The sequence below is a fragment of the Corvus moneduloides genome, chromosome 8 (assembly GCF_009650955.1).
Source record: "Corvus moneduloides isolate bCorMon1 chromosome 8, bCorMon1.pri, whole genome shotgun sequence".
In the NCBI taxonomy this organism is placed as follows: Eukaryota; Metazoa; Chordata; class Aves; order Passeriformes; family Corvidae; genus Corvus; species Corvus moneduloides.
The window spans coordinates 21,756,226-21,783,363 of NC_045483.1; the positions used below are offsets into that span (position 1 = coordinate 21,756,226).

Below are 27,138 nucleotides of genomic sequence, written 5' to 3' on the forward strand. Positions count from 1 at the left end.
TCAGTACCGTGTTTATCTAAGACAAGAGTGTGCTGTAATTTTTTTTAGCATCTGTCTTCCCAGGAAACACTGTAGTTGGACATTGTAAGTCTTGGTTAAAGGATTAAGTAGTGTTCAGATACTGAGTGGACATTACATTGAGTGTTAAACAGGAACAGGTTCTGTGTCAGCTACAGTAGCATGGTGCCCTCCATCATGTGTTCCTATCCACCCATACCTTTTTTCCCCCTATTTAAATATTATTTAAATGTTTGGCTATGTCAAAGCAGCAGCTGACTCATTCTGTACATTGTGACATTCTTCTCTACAGTCTGAAAACCTGTCTCATATTATTCAGAGTTGCATGGGAGCTGCTGTAACACTTTGCATTTTGCAAAACAAGGATTTTTGAAGCCAGTGGAGCCCACATGTGAAAATAGAAGAAAAAGTGCTTACAGTATAGCCCACTAGTCAAGCTGATGTACTTGAGGCTGTGCATCTTGCTGTGTTCTCTTTTCCCTTTCTCTCTGGCAGCATCTTTCATCTTTTGGTTCTTGTCCTAAAATTCAGTGTATGTTGCTGTAGGAAAGTCATTCAGGACAAGAATAAAGTGTGACACTATATGAAAGTAAAGGATGTAGTTGTACTGGCTCATGAGACCATGCTTTTAGACTGGGTGAAACATTGTACTTCTCCATTCTCCTCCTGAATAAATAGTCTAGGAATCTGAAGGTCATTGAAATTTCTATATATCATTGTGTGTGCATAATAAAAATATTCCCTGTATCTCTAGCTATACCTTGGGCTTTACTGTACCTCTGGCTTTGCCCTTTGAAAACACATAACCCTTCCAACAGGAGGTTAGGGCTCTCTTGTGGTTCAGGAGTGGTACTCCTCAGCTTAGTGCTGCTGCTGGGACTCCCCAAACCACGTGCTGCTCACTTGCCCCCTCCCCTTGCCTGTGGCTGGAGAGGAAACTTAAGGCACAAAAAGTCAAGATCCCAGGCTGAGATAAGAACAATTTACTGGAAACAGCAGTGAGATAAGAAAGCAAGCAGTAACAGCTACAATACCAATAACCAAGTGTACAAGATAGGCAAAAGAGTTCACATGTGATTATTTGGAATGGTGTTACCCCGCTGCTCCCTGCTTACCTGACTGGAAAGAACGGCTTCTCCCTGGGAAAGAGTCCCTTCCCCTGTCCGCGGGGTTGTACAGAATAATCCCTAAATCCTGGCCATGCTCCCCCCGGCTACTGCGGAAATTAACCCTGCCCTGACCAGAACCAGGACCAGTTCTAATACAGTACTGCCATCTTACTTCTCTACAGACATGTCTTTGATTTGGGCTCCAACAGTGGATTTAGCAGCAATGTCCCCCCTGACACTAATTCTGCTTCTCGTCCTTCCTCATACATGTAATAGAAAGGTTGGAAATGTTGTGAGGGTATTACTGTTATGTTTTGCTATTGAGATTCTGAGCTGCAACTTCTAAGGTGAACATCATTCTAAGGGATGTAGAAGTTCTTTTAGCATTAATATTTTCATAAAGGTTTTCTTTGTAGCAAGTGAGCTGCATGAGCATGTTACAGGACTACTTGGGAAGCTCTTTATAAAATAAATATTTACAATACTGCCAGCGCATTTCCGTTACTTCAATGTCTCATATATATAAAAACAAAGTACTCTTGGTTTGGAAAAACAGTGGTTAGAGATAGAATAAGAGAAGAGACTCTTCCACATGAAATCCTATTTAAAAGTGATTGTGGAGTATGGAAGACAATAGTGTCAAGCATAAAAAGTGTGTGGTCACATGAAATACGGGAAGGTTAGCCAATGCTGCGTAGTCCCTGTATATAGTACAAAGAAAATCTGTCCAGTGGCACTGGCATAATTTTTGCCTGTTGACCATCTGTAGGAAGCCCTTCACAGGCAAATTACTGTGCAAGATTAATTTAAACCAGGTGTGTGCTGGCCTCTGGCACTGCTGGTGATTACTACATCTGGTACTGAGAATAGGTCTTGTGATAGACTTAGGATTATGATGCCAAAGGATTCAAAAGACTAGGGAGTTTTTGGTTTTGTTGCCCCTTAGGAACTAACCAAATTTAAGGCTGTGTGGGTGGAAAAGGGGCTAATTCTTTAACTGGTGAGCCCTTGGAGGTAGTAAACCAGATGGTAGCCCTAGGCTGTTGAATCTCTAATTAGAAATAACCTGTTGCAATTTACTTCAGTATCTCAATTAAGAAGGTAAAAATCTGTGGAAGAAAACTTTCTGCTGTGAAGTAAATAAGCTAACTTCAAAGAGCAGGATGGAAAAGGGAATGAAAGAAAGCATGTGATACAAATGTGTCTTTCTTTGGTTTTGTAATTTGATCGTGTGTCCTGATAACTATTTCTTTTACTGCGGATACTTTAAAAAGTTCAGTTTCTGTGTGCTAGAATATACTGCTCTTCAGTGTAGTTCCTCTCTTCAGTTATTAGCAACTAGTTAAACCCATAATTCTGCTGTCACAAATGCTGATTTTCGGTATACCCTTTTTCTTCCTAGCATTTAAATAAGATTCACCACTCTGTTTTTTCCAAACACCTTCCATGTTAGGCCTGATAAGTTCATGGCTTTTCTGCAAAAGCACTTGGTTGTAGTTTTACTCCTTCCTTTGCTATTTTTGTTTTTTGCTATTTCTAGGATTTCTAAACAGTCTATTTCTTTGGTTTTGTTGTAATGCTCTTAATAAACCACCTACCTCATTTGGCTTTTAGATCTTTGGTGGTAATTTTTACTGCCACATTTTACATGATCCAACAAGAGTGTGGGGAAAAAAATAGCAGTTTCCTGAAGATTGACTGTATTGCTTTAAAGGATTAATAGACTTTCTCTACAGTTTAAGCAAACACAGTCTGAAGTTAACTGGTTTGATATCATATTAACACTGAAAGCATTCGTCTCCTCTGTGTGTACAATAAACTCTATGGTGATGGAGCGGTTGTTGTACAAACATGGTGTAATGATATTTTTTCCAAAGAAGCACACTTTGGCTGTGCCTAGAAGTGTGTGAGAAGGCTGTATACTTGGGAGATCTTGCTTGCCAGCTGCTTCCATTTATATATACTGTGGACTGTCTTTTAAAGATAAGAGGGGAGGGGGAACAAAAAGGAAAAGGGGAAAAAAATAGCTGGATATTATGTCATAGTGTGAAAAGTGTGTATGTCTTTAAATTTCTTTAAAGATTTTTTTAAGTACAGTGGCCAAGGTAACTTGTATAAACTGCAGTACTATTTGGCAGTTAAGATTTTGAATGCTGATTTTTATTTTTCTGATTTTTGCGTAGGTCTGTAACCAGTGATGAAGGATCCGTGAATGCATTCACAGGAAGGGGGTCACCTGGTAGGGGTCAAAAGACTAAAGTCTGTACCACACCTTCATCTGGTCATGCTGCATCTGTGAAGGATTCAAGCAGCAGATTGCCTGTTACAGACCCCACTCGGCCTGGTGCCACCACCAAAATCACCACCACCTCCACCTACATATCTGCCTCTACACTTAAAGTTAACAAGAAAACCAAAGGGCTCATTGATGGCCTTACTAAGTTCTTTACACCATCACCTGATGGTCGCAGATCACGAGGTGAAATAATAGACTTTTCAAAGCACTATCGTCCAAGGAAAAAGGTCTCTCAGAAACAGTCATGCACTTCTCTTGTGTTGGCTACAGGTACCACACAAAAGCTAAAACCTCCACCTTCTTCACTTCTACCCTCAATCCCCATCTCTGGTCAGAGCCCCAGTTCTCAAAAATCCAGCACTTTGACTTCTTCTAACTCTCCCCAAAGTTCTTTCAGTCAGTCAAGCATACCCTCCTTTAGTAGCCTTCCTAGCAGCAGTCAGCTAAAGGGACTCTTTGATGGACTCTCTCATATCTATACCACTCAGGAACAGTCTCGAAAAAAGGGTTACCCAAGCTATGCACCCCACAAGCATTTGTGTAGTAAACCAGAGTTGTCTTCCACACCAACATCTAATAGCTGTTTCTATGGGAAGAAAGAGGTTAGGAGTAGGTTTATTTCTCATGCTTGTGCCTCTGGATGGGGTGTGTCTAGAGAACATGCTTTTAAAGCAATTGCTCACCTCAACAGAACAGCTTTCTTTAAAAAGCACAGGACTCTAGGCAGATTAAAGTATAAAATGACCCCTCAGATGGGGACCCCCTCACCAGGGAAGGGGAGCTTGACAGACGGAAGGATTAAACCTGATCAGGATGATGGTAAGCAAAGGTCAAAGTGCCAACCAAACCTGCATCCCGTCCAAAACCAAAATTCTTATCACATAGGTCTTAGCTATTTCTCTCGTTCTTACTTCACTTTCATACAAAAACAACAAAACCTTGAGCTTTTATCTAATGCTGACTAAATCTCCAAAACATTTTTGGTTGGGTTTTTTTTTTTCTGACTAATACCACACCACTTTTTTATTATTTTTTGCATCTGTAGTGACACTAGGAGCCCCAAATGCCTTCATAATGTTGCTTATGGCTGTGTAGTACCGCATGAGTAGCCACTTGTCATGCTACTTCCTTGTTCTTCCCCTGCCGTTTCTGTGGCAGTAGTGCTGTCATCATGATTGTGTGCTATCAGTGCTTATAACGGTGGGCATTTCAATTCATTTGCCTCTGCTCCATTGCTTTTTCATGAACAGTTCCATCGTACTACAGTCTCCACAACACTTGATCTGTACTGCTGTGAGCTACCTTTTTTATAATTACTCTTATTTAAGAAATGTTTGAATGCAGACTTAGCTTAGCATTAATCTTCAAGTTTTAAGGGCTACTTTTTTTCTCTTGTGTTTATTTTTACCTTCTAGAGTGTACTGGAATTTATCGAGTGGCATAGTTCTAGCAATAGAATATATTCCATTTCATGAGGTTCAAAACTAATTTAGTAGAACTGGACTACAAAGGCTTATACAGACAGACAAGTACCAAAAAATAGCTCATGCAGCAGAAAACTACAAAACAAGAAGGGGGGGTGAAGGTTTCACTTCTGTTGCTTAGTAATCCCAAATTTGGTTAAAAGGGGAGCCAAGCCATATCAGCCATAGTTGCAATCCTATTTAGTAGTATCACTTTGGTAAGGCACATGTAACCTTCATGTCTGTGAATAAACTTTTTGCTGGTTTTAAATAACAGATACTGAAATCAAACTAAGCATCAAACAAGAAAATACGGATGTATTTCTGTTGGGAAGCAAGGACACTGTTACACAGGAGGATTTGGAAGTATTTAAGCAGGCCCGAGAACTTTCCCTGGAGGTAAGAATCATGTTGCATAAAGTGTAGGTATTTCTGTAAATAAAAACTCAGTTAATTTTCAGTCTATTCATCTTCATTTCTAATATATTCCTTTTTATCTAATGCTTCATGCTTGCTGTGAATTTTATTTGGGAGACGCTGTATATACAGACAGGAGACAAGGCATCATGCTGGAATGGGTCAGATGATAAGTGACACTTAAGATAGATTTTGAAAGATATACTTGAGCATTTTGTATATAGGACTACAGGATTAAACATAGAGTTTAAAAGTAGCTGACATCCTGGTCAGCACTGAGAGGATATTGGTCAGTAAGGATGTGCCTAATGATTTTCCGCTGCAAATAAAGCAGATGCTCTGAAAAGCTAAGTCTGTCCCAGAAAATACTGCTTGGTAGAAAACTGGGCTTAGTGAGTTCATAAATTTGTTTTACCCAATTACTTACCACACTTTGAGTTTAAATACTGTAGATTTTTTCTAGCAGTGATAATATTTGAGCTGAATCAGACTAGTGAACCAGACTTTCACTTTTCTATGTCCATGAAATGAACAACCAGTGTCTTTGAGAACCTGGCTCAGAAGGTAGATGAATGTAATGTTTCAATTGCTGCTTTCTTAAAGTGGCATGATAAATGGCTGAGTGTTGTCTTCTCAGTAATGGAAGTCACTTAATTTTTTTTCAGGTTTAGTGTACAAGAACTGACATTACCTGCTGCGTGGGTCAACACAGTGATTTTTTTACAGATTTCATTCCTAGTGTGTTAAGCAGCAGACTCAAATTGAGTTTAAAGATTCAGTTTCATTATTAGCTCATACTTCTATTTGCTCATGGAAAGAGTTCCCACCTCTTGCTTTCTTTATCTTTCATATGCAGTCCCCAAAAATGTTAGGTGGTAAGGTTTCTAAAATTTGACATTGAAATTGCTTGTTTTTCCTCACCTTTCTTACTCTTTTATATTTTGCCAGCCCTTTAGAGTCTTACAGTCATTTTCTGATCAGCTGAAATGCAGTATTATAGTTGAAATTAGTGTGTTAGTATATTCTTGACTCTTTGAGGTAAATTCCAGTTACTCTAGAAGGGTTGTGCTGATACCTTTTCTGTCACTGTTTTGATAAAAAGACAGCTTTGAGTTTGCACCAGCACTATAGAGACGTCATTAGATGCTGTGGGAGAAGAGAACTTGAGGCTGTTGTGCCTCTTATTTGGCTGGGCTTTTGCTGTTTGTATTTGCTGTTTGCAACCTCTGTCCTCTGTCAAGGTTTAAAGAGCTTAAGCATCTGATTTGGATACTTCAGGTTTCTCATGGTTTCAGTGGGTGGAATTGGTTATATAAAGCTAAAGTTTCTTTTACTTTTCTATAACTAATACTTTTTTTTTTATTGCACCTGACAGAAAATTGGGTGTAAAAACACTGGTGAAACAAGTGGGCGATACCCTTCAGTGATTGAGTTTGGAAAATACGAGATCCAGACCTGGTACTCTTCACCTTACCCACAGGAATATGCAAGGTAGCAAGTTGTCAAGGTTGCCATACATGGTTGGAATTTTTTCTGATGTGAAAATTACAACTTATTTTTTACTCTTTTGTAACTGTTTATAATTTAAAGCCTTTAAAAGCAAATATGCTTTTGTAATTATAACTGTGAGAACAAGGATTTGTCTTTCATTCTAGCTAGTTCTAAATCAAAGATGCAATAAAAAGACTAATTTTTTCCTAGTCCTGTATAAATGGGTGTGGTTTTGTTCAAGGTTTTTTGGTTGTTTTTTTTTTTTTTTGTTTTTTTTTTTTTTTTTTTGTTTTTGTTTTTTTTTGTTTTGTTTTGTTGCTTTTGTTTTCATTTATTTGTTTGGTTTTGTCTGGGGATTTTTTTTGGTTTGTTGTTTTTTGGGGGTCTTTTCCTTAGACTTTGCAATGAGGTATGTCCAGCTTCTGGCCCTTTAGACAAATTAATCTTGTTTCTGATCCAGCATTTATTAATCTCCTTTTTTCTAAGGACCAGGGGAGATGTCATGTTAAATAAATAAAGTCAAAGTGGGCAAGTTGTGGCAACAGCATCTCATTTCTGGCCATCTTTGCAAGGGTGCACCTTGGAGTCTGGCAGAGCAGATCTCTGCAGAGTTTTGTGTGTGCTGAAAATAAATGTTTCATTAATCCATTGGCTGTATGGCACATTGGAAGATATTCAGAACTGTGTGTTTGTCAAGCTCTACTAGTATAGCAAGCAATGTGATCTGTTGCAAAATGCTGTTGCACAGTGTTACTCTAAACTGCTTTTTTTTGCGTGGTGGGAATGAGGAAAATGTCATGTATCGATAATATATAAATCAAGGGCTAAAAAAGTGTGGAGAGCATTTCCACTTCCTATTATTACCACTGTTTTTATAGTGTTAATTTTTTATTTCAGTTTTACTTTTTATTCCCTCAATTTATATCATATTGTAAAAGAGTGAGTTACCTATTCCATCAAGTAAATTAATCCCAGATAAAAGCATAATGATGGATAATTGTTAGTATGAGGCTAGAGTGGGATGACACTGTAGGAGGTACTGTGGCTCTCAGCTGAGTGTGGTGGGATTACATCATTGAACAAATAGTTCAAACTACTTTTTATGTTGTTGATGAACTTCTTTAGGATACTGGAGTAGTGCAAACCATGGCTATAATCCCAGGATGTGCTAGTAACTTCAGAGCAGATAAAGATTGTCCTCTGCTCTAAAACTTTGCAGACTAATTAGTTTCTAGAGCAGTCTTCCACTGCTTCAGTAATTCAAAAATGAAGGTAAGTAGCCATAAAAATTACCAAAGGGAGCAGTTTATGATGGTATGTAAGACATGGGGCATGTGGGTTACTTGTATGTAGTGTGAACTGGATCCTCCCCAGAGAAGTGCACTCGTCTGCGTTGCCTGTGTTGTGGAGATGTGTGGAAGGGAGATGTTGTGCCTATAGGTGAACTCTTTGGGTTGCCTTCTGTAGTAAAGTGATCGTTTAGGTGGAGCTAAGGGGGTACAATCCTACTACAGTTTGCTATCTTGCCCAAGTATTGCAAATGACAGTGGGAAGAAAAGCCATCTCCTAGCCTTCCCCAGATGCAAAATAAGGAAAATTAAAGGGAAGGAGATCCCTTGTATTCTGCTTTGTGCTTCCTTTATCTTTACTTGGAACAAGAAAGGTGAAATTTGAAGTATTATTCCAGTGTACTTACTTGGATGGAGTCCACAGCAAAAGCTTAGGTGGAGTGTGGGAAGGGGGAAGTAACTGAGATCTATCAGAGGCTGGATAACAAACTAACTGACAACAGCACAACTCTACTGAATTAGGTTCGCTGTGATTGATTGATCGAATCTGATCTTTTCTTATTTTCCTTTTCTGATGACTAGTGTGTGAGAATGTTTGATCATTCACTCTATTGTTGTATTTATTTATTTAGTTATGCTTTAGTAGCATTTATGTATGGTACCTTACCTTTGAATGGGAAGGGCTTTTCATTTGTGGTAACTTTGTTTACAGAATGCAACAAAGTTTTTGTATAAAATATCTTCTTGATTTTCCTACAGATTACCAAAGCTTTACCTGTGTGAATTCTGTCTTAAATACATGAAAAGTAAAAACATTTTGTTAAGGCACTCAGAGAAATGTGGCTGGTTTCATCCTCCAGCCAATGAAATCTACAGAAGAAATGACCTTTCAGTATTTGAGGTGGGTATAACAAAAGTATAAGCTTTTTGAAAGTAACCAGTTTGTAGATGTCACAGACCAGCTGTAGAACTAGTGAAAACTTTAAAATGATTAAATATTTCCTTGGAGGTTCTTCTTACACTGCAAAACCAAGTTGAGATTCTGCTTATACTGCAAAAACAGATCCATCTTACCTATTCAGTTCTACCCTGCCGTATTCTTTCATGATTTGTACTTGTACTTCATGCATTAGCCAACCTCTTTAAGATACTTCACTAGCATGAATCCTAGGGCTTCCTTTGCAGTTCTCATCTTTGATTGGTTTGCCTTTCCCTTCTCAGCAAGAGTACTTCTTGCCACCCATTCATTGCTGGCTGTTTGAGTGTCCTGGGTAAAGGGAGAAGGCTAATCATAATGTAGGTGCTCCCAAAGTAAAAAAGCAAGTAATGCAGCTTCTTGTGTGTTCTAGAATCACGCATGTAGCTCCTAAGTGCTTTTGCCTTCCATTTGGATGTTTGAGAAACTTGTCCTGAAATACAAAAAATCCCACAACCTCAACTTTGGATTTATTAATCTATGTTATTCTTCTGGGAGATGACTTCTTTTAAGTGTGAGGTTTTAAGTCCTGGACAAGAGAGTTCTGTGTTTCAAACAGCATACCTGCAGTTATTAAAACTATGCCTTGACTTTCACATTGCAGTTTCTCAAGCGTTCTTACAGGTAGTAATAACAGAAAAGACTGCTGGGGTTACCAGGACTTCTTTTCTCAACAGTGGTATTTAGATGCATATATTGATAATTTCTCTTTAATTGCAAATAACAGATTCTTATTCAAACTTATATTCTCAAACTGTATTAATGTCTGTTGTGCTTGGTCATTGCCATTATCTATTTAAACAACAGATGCAGTCTTGAAGTCCTTTTATAAGTTAGAACAAGATCTTTGTATTTGGTTTGTTTGGTTGTGTTTGTGCTGTTAAAAAAATAGCTATTTGCATCAAGGGTGCTTCCTTCCTGACTTGAGCAGTTTTTATAAATATCATATACCTGCCAGCAAAAGACTTACGTTGTAAATAGACTTACCTCTTTTTCTATCAAGAAGTGAAATTGCCCCAGTCTGTTTAAAATAACTTGATTTTCTCTATTAGCAGGTATTAAGAACTGTGCAGCATGCAATAGGCGAATTGTGCTCTCCCATTTATTTCTATTAATTACTGCCAACATGTGAATGAAAACTTCTTAAAAAAATAAAGTAAAATACAGAGAAATACTGAGAAAGGGGAAGGGAGGGGGATTGCTGCAAAAAACACCTGGAAACCAAAGTACTGTGAAAGCAATGTCCCAACTCTTTCTCCACTGCTTTTATTCCTTTTGTCTGTTTTAGGTGCTTCAGTAAACACTTACGTTAAGCCTTCTGAAATAAATGTGGTTGATTTGGGTCTGTTTATTTCAAAGGTTAATGTCAGTTGTCACTGATTACCACAGAAACTTAGTCATTAGTTGATGTCCTTCTTCATAGATCCTTTCAAGAATTCTGTGCAACCATTTTCTTTTAGGCAGAATGAAGAGTTTGTGGTTTCCCTCATGCTTTGTGTTTTTGAAAGAAATGGAAATAAGTTTGGCATTTTGTGATTTATGTACCTCTGCCCAGAGCATGACTTTGACGGATTTGAGAGCAGACTTTGACATAGCTTACTACTATGCTGTAGCCAAGCAACTTTTGACAGATGCTTCCTTTTGAGCTTGCTGTCCCTCTTTTCCCTCCCCTTCTCACATTTAAAACTGATGAACAAGCTGTGCTTGCCTGAAATTTAAGAAGTTTTTTTTGCATTTCTGTACAAATGTTCTTACTGAAAAAGACAGTTCACATAATTTGCATTTTCAGGCTTATGGCTTACCCAGTGGAGATTTCTGCTTACTTAATGTTCACATTTAATTTGCACACTTGCTAATAAGTGTGAAAAGTAATAAAAAGCATCTGGACAATGGAGTGCATTGTAAGAGAGCTTGATGTATTTGATAGGCTCTTGAGAGCTGTCTGGAAGTTTGTTCTGATGCCTTTATGAGCAGTAGCTATTCATTGAATGTTTTTTCTTCAATCCACTTAATGCAGCTATACTACTGATGTTTCTTTAAAATTCCTAAATGTATCCAAAAGGTTGGGTTTTGCTGAGATTTGTAACTAGGATTCTTACTCAAAACAAATTAGAATAGAAGATGGCTTCTTTTTCTGCACAGTGCCTATCATTTGTCTCTCTCTGAATGAAATACAGCTACTGTCATTATAAAAAAAATCAGTACAAGCAAACCTTTCTAGTAAGAAGATTATTTCAAAAATGTTTTGCCTTTGACTGAGCCTATCAGGAAGTACCTAATTGATCTAGGAAATCTGCATTTGTGTCTGGCTTTTCTGTAGCTGTCTGAATCACAGCTTGACTCTTTACACTCATAATATACCTAGACTAATTGTAGTATTTAGCCAGGAAATTTACCTCTCTCACTCAATAGCATTTTAGCCTCGCATGGAAATTTTGTCTTGTCTAATTTATCCAAAACCTTGATGTGATTGATATGTAATTTGCTACTCGTTTATTTGCCTTACACCTTAAGGATTCAACATAATACAGTTCTTTGTTTGGGTATTTTTTAAAAGTTGTTGTACTCCACTGCCTTCTAGCAAAGCAGAGTTTAATGCAGTTTTAACTAGTGCATTTTTCTTATCTGCCAGTCATACTCATTTTCATTTCAGGAATAAAGTGAAAGAGGTAAGTCTATCTTGAACAATTAAGTGAAGTTACTTTGTTTAATAAATCTAGATACTCAGGGGTTATTAAAAATGCTAAGTAATTAGCACTAACTGGTGATTTCTTATTTAAGGAGAAACTGGGGTATTTCTCTTCTGAACCTTGATGTGTTTTGTTTGTTTGTTTCTTATAACACACCATACTGTTCACGTTTCCTTCTAGGATATGATTGATTCAATAGGTTGTTTTGTCCTAACATGTTGTGTCTTGAAAATAACTGCATCTGTCTTGCTTTTTTAGGTTGATGGAAATGTGAGCAAAATTTATTGTCAGAATCTTTGTTTGTTAGCTAAGCTCTTTCTGGACCACAAAACCTTGTATTATGATGTTGAACCGTTCCTCTTCTATGTCCTTACAAAAAATGATGAGAAAGGCTGCCATTTAGTTGGATATTTCTCTAAGGTAAAAATTTTAAAAGTGGGTTTATTTAATATTTGTAATTTCCTGCTTTCCTTAATACTTCCACCAACAGCAAAGAAAAATCAGAACTTTGAAAAAAATCCATAAGCATGAAAGCCTCTTTGTAAATCTTAAGTATTATGTTTATTGTCTCAAATACACTGTACTTTCTTGCCTCTGACTGATGCAAATTAAGAATGAGTTCAGCCACATGGATTGGGGTGGGTTTTTTCTTGTTTTGGGATTTCCGTTTCTTCATTTGTTTTGTTTCCAGAATTTGTTGTGGTTTCAGTTGAATATTTAATTCTTCTTCCTTCCCCAACATTTTTGCATTAGTATGGCAAGTCTAACTTGTAAAAGTTGCAGGTACTTGGAATGTTGATGTGTTTTCATGGCTTGACTGCTGGCAGTTCCAGCTGGCTATTTAGATGTAAATGGGCAGTGATGTTGCTCTCTTGTGTGCAGTCTGATCTAATGCAGTTACTTGCTGCTCCAATGTAAGAATGCATTGCCTGACTTCATGGTGGCTGCCTTGTTTAGAGTGGATGTCTCTCAGTTGTAGCTGATTTTCAAGTAATAGATGGCTACTATTGACAAAAATAATACTTAAGTAGACTGTCTTGACAAAGATGACCAAGAAAAATGGTGAAGTATAGTTAGATGTGCTTGCAACAGGAAAAGCTTCCATTATTGTCTATAATTTGTCCCTAAGGGGTGTGATGGATAGGTACTGTTACTCAGAAATTCGCTAGCTCCTGATCCTAGTATTGCTACCTCCTACTGACTATATATTTCTTTCTTGAATAAGTGATTTGTGGGAAAATAGTAGTTAGAAGAAGCGCAAAAGTCCTGTCAGAGTACCTGGATATGATACAGTAATCTCTTGGATGTCTGACCGCATCCTTCCGAGAGGCTGGCCTTGCTGGAATTAAAGTGAGACATGTAGGCACAATTTACACTGTCTTTAAGGTCAGTCAGAACTTCTCGTGACAAACACGTCAACTTTTATTTAGGCAAGTATTTTCTCCATTTATCTAAGGTGTGGCAGCTTAAGGTGAGTCTCTTGATTTTTGTTCCTTATCATAGAATTGTTAATGTTGGAAAATACCTTTGAGATTGTTGAGTCCAACTGTTACCCCAGCACTGCCATGATTGCCACTAAGCCGTGTTCCCAAGTGCCACATTTACAAGTTTTTTTAGCATTTCCAGGGATGGTGATTCTACCACTTCCATGAGCAGCCTTGTCCCAATGCTTCATAACCCTCTAAGTGAAGAAATTTTTCCTAACATCCAATCTGAACCTCTCTTGGTGCAACCCAAGGCCATTTCCTCTCAACCTGTCACTACTTACCGGGCATAAGAGAAAAGCCCAAGTAGAACATATCCCCATAGCCTTTCTCTCATCCTCTAAGTGGGTCACTCTGTCATAGAAGGAGGCCAGGTTAGTCAGGCAGCACCTGCCTTCCATAAACCCAAGCTGGCTGGACCTGATTCCCTGGTTGTCCTGCATGTGCCATGTGATGGCAGTCAAAATGGTCTGCTCTGTGACCTTCCCCTGGCACAGAGGTCAGGCTGACAGGCCTGTAGTTTCCCAGATCCTCTCTCTGCCCCTTTTTGTTTATTTTACAGTTGCTAACCTCCAGTCAACTGGGACCTTTATGGTTAAGCAGGACTGCTGGTAATTGATAGAGTGGCTCAGTGAGCTCTTCCAACACTTCCCTTGGGCCCCATGGACTTGTAGATGTCTTAAGTGGCATGACAGCCACTAAGCATTTTCTTGTGGATCACAGGGGCTTCATCCTGCTCCCTGTTTCTGTCTTCCACTTCAGGGGGCTGAGTACCCTGAGTACAGCTGGTCTTGTTCTTAAAGACTGAGGTAAAGAAGCCATGAAGTAGCTCAGCCTTTTCCTCATTGTTGTGGTTTAAGTCCAGCTGGAAATTAAGCCCCATGCAGCCGCTTCCCTCTCCCCACCCCCTCTGGTGATAGAGAGAGGCAAAAGGCAGAGATTATGGGTTGAGATAACAATTTACTGGTAATAGAGCAATGAGATAAGAAAATGAACAGTAACAGCAACAATACTAATAACAGTGTATAAAAGAAGGTGATTACCTGCCAAATGCTCACTGCATCAGAGGTGACCTACTGCTCCCCCCATATTTTTTTCTCCCCAAGCCTGAGACAGTGAAAAAAAAGTGGTGGACAATCCTCCAGTCAGAACCAGCACCACTCTGCTGCACTGCTTGCCACCCCCTCCTCTGGAAAAGGACAAAAATGTCTGTGGACGCTCTGTACACCCTCTTCTACCTCCACCTGAAACCATGCCCCCTTCTTGGAAGTGGAGAATTCCTTGCTGCCACCTCCAGCGATTATGTAGGTGGTTTAGAATAACAACAATTTTTTATTGTCTTGTATTGTTGTGGCCAGTTTGCATTCTAGGTGTGCTCTGGCTCTTCTAATACTCTCTCTGCAAAAACTCATGACACCCTTGAAGCCCTCCTGTTGCCTGTGTCTTCTTCCAAAGGTGATAGACTCTCATTTTCCCTGAGCCTGAGACAAAGCTCTCTATTCAACCAGTCTGGTCATCCCTGCATGCTCATCTTGAAGCACATGGGGATGGCCTGCTCCTGTATCTTTTAAAATTTCTTTTTTTAAGCACATCTAGCCTTTGTGTACTCCTTTGCCTTGCAGAACTGCATCTAAGGGACTTTCTCAACCAGCATCCTAAACAGGCCAAAGTCTGCCCTCCGGGAGTCCAAGACAGCAGTTCTGCTGACCCCCCTCGTTGTTTCTTTAAGAAACAGAAACTATCATTTCATGATCACTATGCTCAAGACAACCTCCAGTCATCACATCACCCCCTAGTCCTTTGTTCACTAGCAGCAGGTCCAGTTGTGTACCTGCCCTGCTTGGCTCACTCACCAGCTGTATCAGGAAGTTATATTCCACACACTCCAGGAACTTCCTAGTAGTCTTCCTCTCTGCTGTGCTGTATTTCCAGCAGAAATCTGGTAAATTGAAGTCCCCCTCAAGAACAAGGGGCTAGTGATCATGAGACTAGCCCCAGCTACTTGTAGAATAATTCATCTGCCTCTTCATCGTGGTTGGTTGGTCTATAACAGGCTCTCACCAGGATATCTGCCCTGTCGCACTTCCTTCTGATTCTTGCTCAGAAACACTCAACCCCTCCATCACTGTGATTAAGTTTCAGACAGTCAAGACAGTACCTAACATACAAAGCTACCTCACTGCCTCTTCTTCCTCACCTATCCCTTCTGAAGGGTTTATAGCCATCCATTTCAGCACTCCAGTTGTGTGAGTCATCCCACCATGGCTCTGTGATGGCAACTGTGTCATAGTTTTCCTGCTGCATGATGGCTTTCATTTACTCCTGTTTGCTGACCATGCTGTGTGCATTGGTGTAGGTGCACCTGAGCTGAGCTATTCAATCCTGCTGCCTTTTTGGGGGGAGCAGCTCTAATTCCTGTGTGACCATTCTAGGTGCTTCCATGGTTTCTAACACATCAATAACCCTTGTATCCTTGCTGCCACATGGATCTCCATGTCCTACCTTTACTGAGGTGGCAGAGTGAAGGATTTCACTAGCACACCATCCCTCAAACAATGGATACGTTTTCTTCTTCCACTTTACTCCTGTTGCTTTTGGCCAGTCTGTGTGGATCACAATGGGATCTGATGATCACAAATGTTATCACCACCAAAACTTAGGGAAAAATCTTCATCTCAAATTATTGCATGTCATCTTTCCATGTCTCCCCCTCCTTTTTTTTTGAAAGAATGTGTGTGTTTGCTTATGCTGGCAGAAATGCTCTGGCTTATCTTACCTGGTTATGAATGTGTTGCCAGGATGTGGACTTCTTACTAGCATTAATCTTGAGAGTGTGGGAAGCCTGTACAGAGAAAATACTTAACCATACTGTAGAAACTAAGAAACCTTGTGAAATATGGCTTGGGTATCTGATGGAATAGTTGGGAATGAAGGTACTGGCATGTGATCCTGTCATGTCATCACTGGTCTAGTGTCATTTTGTGTGGAGGCTGAAATGATAGCTGGTGTCTTAAACTGTATGTGTGTTTACCACAACTCCTTGTCAGTTATACTGACCTTGATATTTCTGGTTGCTTTGGTCCCTCAAAACTGCTTATTGCTGATTTTTGGGGTGTAATCTTTTAAAGGTAACAAAGCTGTTCCTTCTTATCAATAAATTGGAAAGATCCTATAAACTTCTATATTTAGAACAGGTTCCTAATCTTAGCTTCTGTTGTCTTAAACAATCAGTGTAATATTTGCCTCCATTGCCTGTATGACTTCATTCTGTCTGAAGGCTTTTGTTTCTGAGCTTTCTGCCTTGATTTGGGTTCAGGTTATAAGCATCTAGCTTTGAAAATGTTAGTATGCTTCAAGTATAACTTCTTAGTTCTGCACATATGGGGTTCCCCTCACTCTGACCACATAGTCAGAGAAGACAAAGATGAAAACCTGCAGGCACTTAGTGTAGCAATTATAGAAAATAAAACTTCACCATGTGTATGGCTATTGTATTCCACGTTTATATCCTTGAGAGAATGGTCAGTGAAGCATGAAAATATTTCCCTCTTCTTACTGTCTTCCTCCTTTACAGCATTTAAACTTTATTATGCTGTTCAGACAATGTATTTAATTTTTAAGATGCCAAGTGGTTAACTAATTTAAAAATATTCTGAAGGGTATGTTTGATACTTCTTTCTTAAAATTAGGTATTAACATGGAATTATTTGACTTTGGTACTGAACCCATACATCTGTTCACCTTATTGGGATATTTTACAAGGACAGTAGCAGGTGCAGGCAGTTGCCCACTTCAGCAGTGCTTTGACATACTTGATCTGTTTCTCCTTCCCACAGGAAAAGCTTTGCCAGCAGAAGTACAATGTCTCCTGCATAATGATCATGCCCCAATACCAAAGGCAAGGATTTGGAAGGTTTCTCATTGATTTCAGTAAGTGAAATGTTTCATTTACACTTGTGATCCAAGGAGCTGATGACTGTTATATGAAAATGTAACATATGAAACTTTATTTAACTCACTTTGTTGTTTTTATCAATAGATAATGGGATTTCTGTTTATATTTACATAGAATAGAAAAGCTCCCTGAAGTGAAAAACTTAGTGCTGCTCTGTTATTGTACTCGAGGAAATTGAGAATGGATCTCTCGGCAGTAATACTAGCTTACAAAGCTATTACCCTGAATGAATTGTCTAAATTGCTTTCCATTTTGCTTTGCTCATTAGTATAAGACGAGGCAATTATTTGTGATTATAACTAAGAAGGTGTTAGTCCAAGGCATTCTCTCCATTCTAATATTTCTAGCTTGTATCTTCTTTTAGCTAAAAAAAAAAAAAAAAGCTTTAATTGAAGAATTGCCCCATGGAAGAAACGTATTTTGGTTTTTGTGTTCATCACTTTCTTAGTGAGAATTGTTACCAGAAAGAGTGTAGGTGTTCATGGCTTTACATGTACTTGCTTTTTCATTTTGCTGAGCTGTCTGACCTGTTAGAAAGCTTCAGGCACACTTGTTTAAATATAGATTTGTTATTCCCCAAATCTTTAAGGTGCAGTGGAACTCCAAACAAAATCATCTAAGGAAACTTCTCAGTTGAGTGTCCTCATTACTACTGAATCCAGCTTTCTACTGTAATTTAGAGGGAGAATGATAAGGAGTTAGTGTATATTGTATGTGGTTGCTTTTCACTATTATGTTTTATAAAGCACTGTAGAATTACATGACAGTAGAGATGGTTCAGATAATAGGATTCCTGCCCTGAAGGTGTATGCAAGAACATTAAAATGCAAATAATAATACATTGCAGTATAACAGCAGGACAAAGACAATAATTTGTAACTGTAGAGTTTTCAAGTTCTGTGTCTTGCGGTGTTTTACCCAGCATGACTGTGCGAGGGTGTATAAAGATACTTAGTATGTCCCATCATTGTATGGCTTTATAAACAGCCTTCACTATACCCTTGTGAGTTAGGTAAAAATGGTTCTGGACCACTTAATCCACCACTGAAATGTAGCTGTCACTGGAGTGGAACACAGCAGCTGTTCCATTGTGTGCCTTCTGCAACCTTTTAGCAAGGCTGTGAGACGTACCCCATATTTCTGGATCTGTGGAGAGAACTTTAAGCTTATTTAGGTAGAAATTGGCCCTGTTTTACGATTAGAATCCTTTTTTTGCAAAAGGAGATGAGGAACTCTTAAGTGGGCACTGGTAAGTGCTTCCAGGCTTTTCCTTTGTTTGCTACTCTGTGGTGTGTGTCTCTCTCAAAAAAAAAAAGCACTCTCAACAAATGTTATTCTGGTTGAGTTTGCAATAGTTATAAATACAAAACTGATGGCAGAGCCATGAAACCCAAGGATTCCACAGAAGGTCGGGGTATGAGTATGCTGTGTCTCTCTGGATATGTGCTCTATTACTGTGTCTTGTGTTGCTTCATCTGGGAAAATTGATAGGGTGTTCTGGCCTTCTTGTCCTTCTGGAAAAATCTGGAAGCACATGGGGTTGTTTGAATCACTAGGTTTTATGTGATAACTTGCTTGGAGCTTACCTGCTGCTCTTCTTAGGCCTTCCCTCTTTGCAGACATGTTCAGATCACAGGTATGGGCTGCAGCTGTATAAACTGGGCATAAACCAGAGACCACCTTTAGCTTCTGCTGTGGCTAACAGACTGCCCACTTCATGAGCACCCAGGGAGTCCTTTAGTACTTTTCCACAGTGCTTTCCCTTTGTTTTCTGGACAGAGGTTCCCTTAACCAACTGGGAGTCAGACTGTTTCATTTGCCAACAGGGCGAAGAACCAAGAGATGACTGAGAAAGTCTGGCTCTGTACTGTGAGTAAGGTGCAAACTACCTGAAAGGTAGTGAGGGAACTGCTTGTGGCTGTTTTACCCTTGATGTAGAAAGGAAGGGAAAACGTTCAAGGCTAGTTTTCCTATGTTGTATTTGTATCTTTTTTCAAGAGAGAGGCTGAATGCCATGAAATGGGGCATAGCTTCATCTGAATTAGTGACCCCAAAATCTGTCTTTGTACAGGAAAACCCTTCAAAATTAATTGTTTACTCTTTTTCTTGGAATTTTATGTGTTTCTGCCTTCTATATTGTGACTAACTGCCATCTTCTTTGTGCTTTACTCCTTCTGTTCACTTGTGGTCTCCAGAGTATAAATTGTTCTAGCTGGTCTGAGAAGGTATGATATAAACACCACTTCTCCTCCCCCCCCCCCAGTTATTATTCTAAACTTGAACAGACCAAGTTTATCATAGTTTAAAGCATTCTTTGCCAGTGACATTATCTAGGCTGTCATGTTCTCATAAAGTCATAGCAAGATAAATTTTATGCTCTGAATGTTAAGTCTTCATTTGTTATGTGGATAATGCTTGTAAACTGCCCTATTTTGAAATCTGTGAAGCAGTCACTGGTACTTGTCTTTTTTTATAACAGTAACCGGAACAGTTTTTAGACTATAATAATAAAAACATAACTGAGCAAGTAATTTTCAGAAAATGATAGTTACAAACCACAAAAGGGAAGGTTTTAAGAACTGTGTGCAAGCAGTTGACTGCTCACATTATTTTGTATATATCTAGGCACTTGATAGGCTGGAAGGAACACAGCCTTTAAGCCACTATATGACTTCTGCTTTGTCAGCAGTCTGCTGAAAATTTAGTTTGTGGTAAAAATTTGATTCTTCTTTTGGTAATGCTGCTCAAATGCTGAAATGCATTTGTTCGTTCAGATTATGATGCATTCTTTTGTCCTGAACTAATTTAATCTTCACAGATGAGTTTTATATGGTCATGCTATAACTACCCAGCGAAAATAAATTCTTTAATTTTGCTAAAGGAAAAATAGGTGTTTGTCTTCTGACCACTGATTTTTGTTTTTTTCAACTTAACATTTTCCTAACTACATTTAAATTTACCTGTATTTCTTATTCAAACTGGTAATAGCAGTATTTCTTACTCTGTAGACAGCAGTATATGGTCTGTCTCTTCAGGAATCTATAATCTCACCTATGGGAAAGAAGATTTTTTAAAAGAGGAAATTAACTCTTGTGAGAAGCTGGTGTGGTGTAAAATGCCTGAGTTTGCTAGTCTGATTGTCTTCAGCAATAATTTCATTTCTAGTTTTCTGTATGTCATTCATCATTTAAATAGAAATGATGTTGTTAAAACCAAAAATACATGCTCTGAATCTGTTTTTAAAGCCTGGTAAGACCTTTTTTTTTTTTACTTGTAGGGAAGTTGGAGATTTTGACTGTGATAGAACTTTGTTGGGCTGTTTAGAAATTGAAAATAGTTTAGATACAAATATTTTATTGAATGGTTAAACTGTTGATTTTTAAAATTGAAGACTTGATACTGAGTCATTTTGCTGAGTTCACTCTATGACAATCAGTTTAACCTGTTTTATTTTCTTGAAGTATGTCATACTGAAGATAAAATGGTTTGCATGAAGTCTGCACTTTGTTTACACTAAGTATGCTTTATTAAATACTATTTTATAATGGTTGATTTTTCACATAGGGATAGGGAACCTGATTTTTACTTGGAGTGTAGCTAACATAAAAAGCATTTCCTGAAAATGAATAAGAGTTTTAATTTGCTTATTATATTTATACCTTCCTGCCTTTTACAGGACTGAAAGTTCCTGCCAAACTTTTTGGGTTTGGGCTGTTTGTTTTGTTTCATTTCCTTGTTGTTCTTGTATTCCGTGGGGTTTACTGAATTGTGATTACAGGGTTTTTACCTGAGGGAGAGTAATTGAATTCTGCATCCATCTTTTGTATTTGCTGTAAATAAAGTTTTTGGGCAAGTAGAGTCCAGCTGAAGTTGATCCAGAAATAAACCAGAGAGCAGGCTTTGTGTAAGAGCCCATTCTGGGTTTGTTTCATTTTGAGTCCTTTTGCAGTGATACACAGCTATCATTTCTGTCTCAAAGATTACATGTACTTGCCTTTGGGTGAGCCTTTGTATGTCCTCTGTCAGTTCAGCCTGTATTGCTGCTGTGGTTTGGACAGTACAAGCACTGAAGCTATGGTGTTGTAGCTTCTCTCTGTGCAGACACTTTCCTTTTATAAACTTTAGCAGCTTCTCTATACAAGACATTTTTCTTTGCTTTCCTGATTTGAGCTCTTGCAAAGCCTGGAATCTTCATATGCTTTCTATTTGTGTTCATTAGATTGCAGTGCCAGAACATATTAGTATTTCTTTATTTGGCATATCTAACACGGAGTTCAGTATTACTAGAATGAAGTACAGTATTTAATATTTGCTTTCTGTAAGTTTAAAGTCGTCTTTTGATTCATACTTTTTCACAAAGCTCATCTTGTCACAGTCCCATATTTCTGTGTACTGGATTGCAAATTCCATGCTGGAGGCCTAGCCAGCAGTTGGAAGAAAAGAAATGCATGTGACTGTTAGGATAAACCTTTCCAACTGTGCTGGCTAGGATGTTGACAGTTCATTTGCATTACAGTAATAACTGGGCTTAATGCTGAGGAGCAAAGTCCTTGATAGCCTTTTGTTATTTATCTTGAGGATGTTTCTGGTCCAACTGATTGTAGCAGTTTCTTCCTCCCCTTCAGAATTCCTTGTTTCTATTTGGTTATCTGTTCATTGTGAAATTATTATTCTTGCTCAAGAGATGAAACATATCTTAAGGATGCTGGGATTCTGTTTGGGCTAAATACATTCTTTGTTTTGTGGGGTTTTGAGTTTTTTTGGTTCATTTGTCTGAATGTATGGGAAAGTCAGTGCTGACTTTTTAAACTTTCCTATCACTTACTGCATGCAGTTTGAAAAGGCTGGATTTTTTTTTCCCATAGCTTGACTTAACTCCTGATTCTCCTTTAGGATGTGTAGCTCAGATTTTTTGTGAGAAAACCATAACAGAGAAAGGCAATTCAAGTCTGGTAGTGGAAGAAACAAATAGAATTTATATTACCTGAGGACTTTTATTCTGATGTAGGAAAATCGGCTCTGTTAAATGTCCTCATTTCCCCAGATCTGGTGTCTGTTTCTTGGTCAAGTGGTTGTTTTTGTTTCTTGTTCCATCCAAACAGGTGAGTAAATCTTCCAAGTCCTGATTTGCAGAAGCAGCAGAGTAACAGCAGTAACAGCACTTGTGCAACAGCTAAGGTATAGCACCAGGGAAGGCAAGTTTCCAAGGGATGAGAGGAACAAAAAAAATTTGCTGTACAAGTAAGGGAAAGCTGTTAATGAAAAATTATTTCTTTCCTTCTAAATGCTTTTCCATGAGCAAGTATCAGAGCCACTGATAAAGGAGGTCGGTACCATTACTGATATTTTTAAATTGGTAACCGAGAAAGAGAGATCCACTCTTTTGCTCAGTTAGTGGCAGCATTCATTAGCCTACATTGCTTCTCAATAGTGTTTGCTTGCTGTTTACAGCTTTGAAGAACTTGTCTGAAGATCTGGAACTAAAGCCTGTTTCTTTGCTCTCAGTTCTAATCCTGTCGTCTTGACTTCAAATACCTACAATCACTTGTTCACATGTAACCAGTTAGGGGCTTTTGAGCACAAAAGCTGAATCAGTGAAATATGCTGGGCTGAAAGTGTGTGGGGAGTAAGTACAGATGTCCTCAAAAGTATTTGTTACACATGATCCTGTATGCACTTTGCTTGAGGAGTGAGGGGTGGTGATGGGGCACTGAATAGGCAAAAAGAGGATGCATAGCTTTGTAAAGTGCATTCTTGAATTCCTTCCAGTTTGTGCTTGTTACAGAAGATCTGCATCTCTCTATGGAAATGTGGAAGATGTTCACTGCTTAGTGCCCAGTCATGCAGAAGTGGTAAGCATTGTGTATTGAGTCCAGAGAACTGCTTTAGGCAGAGAAGTTTTCTGTCCCACAAGTGTCTACAGGTAGCATAACCCTGTACTGATGAGAATGGAGACAGTGTGTTTATTTCTTATGGCCAGCAGTTTTGAGATACTTTTGAAACAAGCCAAAAAAACTGCACTGCATGAAACCTAGTTTAGTCTTCAGGCACGGTTTAAGGAGACCGAAAAGGATGAGATTTTCTTCTGGTGTTTGGGACAATTTTGTTCTTCCATCAATTTGTTAAAGAGCTGGTCTAGCCTGCAAAATCAATGATTCTGTCAAAGGAAAGAGTTTTGGTTGCTGGTTAGCTTGAAGATGAGCATGCAGCTCAAAAATAAAAGTCTTATTTTTTGATATGTTCAGTTCAAGTAGCATTTACTCTTCTAGGATCAGCTAGTTATTTCCAACTTCCTTGTGGCTCCTGTACTTGAAAAGCTCTGTCTTCTGGTACAGACAAAAGGTTATTTTTGATTGAAAGTAACAGTTCCTCTTAGACAATTTTGGGCTTAGTTTTCTCACTTGTGTGCATTACTATGTCTTGGTTTTTTGCAGTATCTTCAGAAGGAGTCATGGTTGAGCATTCCATGGCTAGTTGAAGTTTGGACAGTGATCTCTTCTTCTAGTTTCATCTTCCAAAGTGGCTTTGTGGTGCTTTAATGCATCAAGAAGGTTTGAAAATGTTGCTGTGCCAAACGATCTATTTTATAACTCACTTATCTGTGGTTCTCACTGTAGCGTTTCTAGGCTTTCTGCTTTAACAGCAAATTAGGCTACTCCTTTGTGGAAACCTGAAAAGCAGTGATTTTTTTTGTGAAGTACCGTGTTTGTGCAGCCATCCAAAAAAATCTAAATGAGCAAAACTTAAAACTAGTAATGGACTAACATGTAGCCTCTCATTTAGGGCAACATATTGCTGGTAAGATACTAGCATTTGGGAAAATGTCAACCTGTTTGGAAGATGAATGACTTTTAAAATACAAAAAACTGTGTTGGAAATAAGCGGTGGAATAGAGTTAAAATGCTGCCTCAGCTTTTACAGGGCCTCTGAAAAAGTAGTATATCAGTAAAGGAAGAGCCTCAGAAAAGGTGACAGACTTTCTTGATTGAAGTGCATTCATTTTTTGGTAGGAAGCTGGAATGAGGAAAATGAGCAAAAACTATTACAGTACGGAAATGGTGTTATTTCTTCCTTAAAGCATACTTGAAAATGGAAACAATGGCAAACTAATAACAGAAAAGTGCTGTGAGGGCAAAAGAGAGCAGAAGTAATGAAAATGTGTTTTTCTTCTTCATTATGGTGAATTCACGCAGTTTATTAGCTTTGTGTAGCCTTACTTGGTGGTAAGTACCTGTGCAGACTTCTCCTAAAGTATCATGTTAAAGAGAGGGTAACTGATTAAAAACTATTCAGATGGAAACAAGACATAGATCTTGAACTGAGGAAACTTGTGTTCTTTTAATAATTCATGAATTGACTTCTGGAAAACAAAACAAATTCAAAAAAATGTAAAGGTGGATGATGTAATGAAACAAATGTATTAGGAGAGATCAGAGGAAGTGTGCTCACGTGTTGCCTGTAAGTTCTGGTACTCTTATGGAAGTACTGGGAACCCACTGTCTGATACCTGCCTGCAGTTTAGAGCCAGGCCTAAGGTGCAGGAGGCTTTAAGTGGTTGGATCTACTTGTGTGGTATGTGTTTATAACATTGCTAGTCTTAATCTCTTTATGAGAAATAATTTGTTGGCCAAAATGTAATATTTTGGAAAACCTACTTTAAGAAAATCAAAAGGATTTTTTTTTAATCAAAAATGAAGTAGAAATAGCATTTGAAAAAATTAGGGTGTCTGCAGAATCATGAGCACATTTTGTAAATGCCTCTTACATGGTTCTTCTCTGAAATCTGGTGTTAAGATGTTTTACAGTTTGCTCTAACAAATACTGAAATGTACCAGAAATATAATCTAGGAATAGACACACTTTTTAAGAGAATTGTTCACAGTCATGCGTTGCTGTGGTCTGTGAACAGAATTGAGGTGGGGATGAAGTGGGACCATGGGGTTATTTTTTAAGATAAAATTTATTTCAACTAAGAGCGTTTCAGCATTCTCACATTCCAATCCTGAAAGTACAGCTTTGTTACTGCTGGGGGTGTGGCAAACAGCAGAGAGTGAAAATGCGAGACCAAGGGTGAAGAGGAGCAGTTTGGTTTTTTTAATAGGCTTTATTGGAAAGGTGTATTCTCAAACTACACTTACAAAGAGTTAAGGATCTGTGTAAAGCAGGCCTGTTTCATTTATTAAATGTGGTGGCCCATGTTGAATCGTTCTGTGTTGTGGGGTGTTTTACTCTTGACTGACTGACTTGTGTACCCCAGTACAGAATACTGTGTCAGTCTTCTCATTGTTTTGTGGTGGTGTTTACAGATGCACTGTGTCCAAATGAAAGGTCGAATTACCTGCTTTATCTTTTCTTTTTCTTTTTTTTTCCCTTTAGGAATGAATTTAAAGTGTCTGTGGTGGCTGTGAATTTGTGAGGGAGCCTGACTGCTGCTGCTTATTTTCTGTTCTTTTCGTGATGATTGATTATGTTGCTGACCCCAAGGCTTGAGTTTGGCCTCTCCTAAATAACTAATAAGAAGCATTCTGTCAAGCTGAGATTTAGATGAGGGGGGAATGAAGATGGATTTTGAATTAAGCTTAGTTGACTTAAGATTATTCCAAGAAAATCAGCCTCTTGGGATTTATTGGCATCACTTTTATATAGCTTAAAGACACTGTACATTTATCAGAATTGCAAAAAAAAGCAGACATGTCACTTCAGATACAGAAGCTAAGGCTATTTTAACTGAAGAGCATCTGTATTCCAGATATCATTGAAAACAGTGAAAAGGCAAGGCTAAACATGGTAAGAATGACAGCAAGTATTTGTTGGACAAAGCTGTATTTATGGGGCGTTAGTGAACGTGGAAAGCCATCTGTTGAAGACTGGTAGCTGAAAACAGATTTTAATTAAGTAACGCATTTTTAATGATTAAAATTTTTATAGAGGATAAGGTAAGGGAGGGAACCAGAAATTGTCTGAGTTGGCAGGGCTCAGGTTAGGAAAGCCAAAGCCATGATAAAGTTAAATCTGGCTGGGGTCATTAAGTGCAACAGGGAAATCTATAGGTACATTCATGATAAGAGGAAGAACAGGGAAAATGTGAGCCCTGTCTGGAAGGAAATGGAGGACCTGGTTACACGGGATATGAAGAAGACTGAGGTGTACTCCATGACTTTTTTGCTTTGGTCTTCAGCAATGAGAGCTCCAACCACAAGGCAGGAGAAGGCAAAGGCCTGTCACCCTGTTGTTAAGGCACAGAGAGAACCTTGAGGCCTTCTTAACAGATGTCTTGTTTCCAGTGCCAGTATTTTATCAGTCAGTTCTACCTTCTTTTAAAGAATTTTATTTTTGCTTTGTTTACTGCTGGTTTGAGTCACAGTAGATATTTAGCAGATTGCTGTGTCTTGGACTCAGCTTTTTGAAGTGTGCTGTAATAGATACATTTGTGTTTGATGCACACGCTTTCTTATGCAATTTCTGTATATGTTGACTGACCATCAAATTTAATAATAACCTTCATCATCTGTTGTGTTTTCTTTTTTCTTCTAAATCTTACTTGGTTAATTCCCTGTTATACGGAATGTTTTAGCAGAGCAAATGAACAGCAGTGACATTTTGCTGCTCCCTTCAGACAAATGCAGCTTGTGTCTTTTGTTGTATCTTACGAAGTATGTGTGTCATGACCACTGACCTGAGCAAACACAGTACTTGCAGTGATTTCTTAGATGTGTCTTTTGGCTTCTCAGTATTTAACTCCCTGTTTCACTTTTGTTCACGTTGTTTAGTACTACTAGGCTATCGTTTGTAGGTATGAATAAAATAATGATAGGAAAAGCTCTTGGGCTCTGGAACTTTATCTACTCTAAAACTGTTAAAACCATCCCTGATACAGTTTTGGTCTAGGGCATCTGTCACTTTCCAAGTGTGATAACAATCTTCCTGAGCCATGAGTCTGGGAGAATTAT

General features: G+C 38.5%; 1 protein-coding gene across 8 annotated transcripts in view; it reads left to right on the forward strand.

Annotated features, from left to right (window-relative positions):
* The window catches only part of KAT6B (lysine acetyltransferase 6B), a 110,731-nt gene that overhangs the window by 61,395 nt on the left and 22,198 nt on the right, over positions 1-27,138 (forward strand). For 4 of the 8 annotated variants that reach the window (XM_032115655.1, XM_032115654.1, XM_032115653.1 and 1 more), the window contains 6 exons: positions 3,311-4,242; positions 5,164-5,285; positions 6,679-6,794; positions 8,843-8,984; positions 12,008-12,169; positions 17,070-17,163. In XM_032115655.1, the coding sequence (XP_031971546.1) occupies positions 3,311-4,242; positions 5,164-5,285; positions 6,679-6,794; positions 8,843-8,984; positions 12,008-12,169; positions 17,070-17,163 (1,568 nt within the window). The remainder of the gene's footprint in view (positions 1-3,310; positions 4,243-5,163; positions 5,286-6,678; positions 6,795-8,842; positions 8,985-12,007; positions 12,170-17,069; positions 17,164-27,138) is intronic. The other 4 variants (XM_032115660.1, XM_032115658.1, XM_032115661.1 and 1 more) reach the window with 2 other exon arrangements.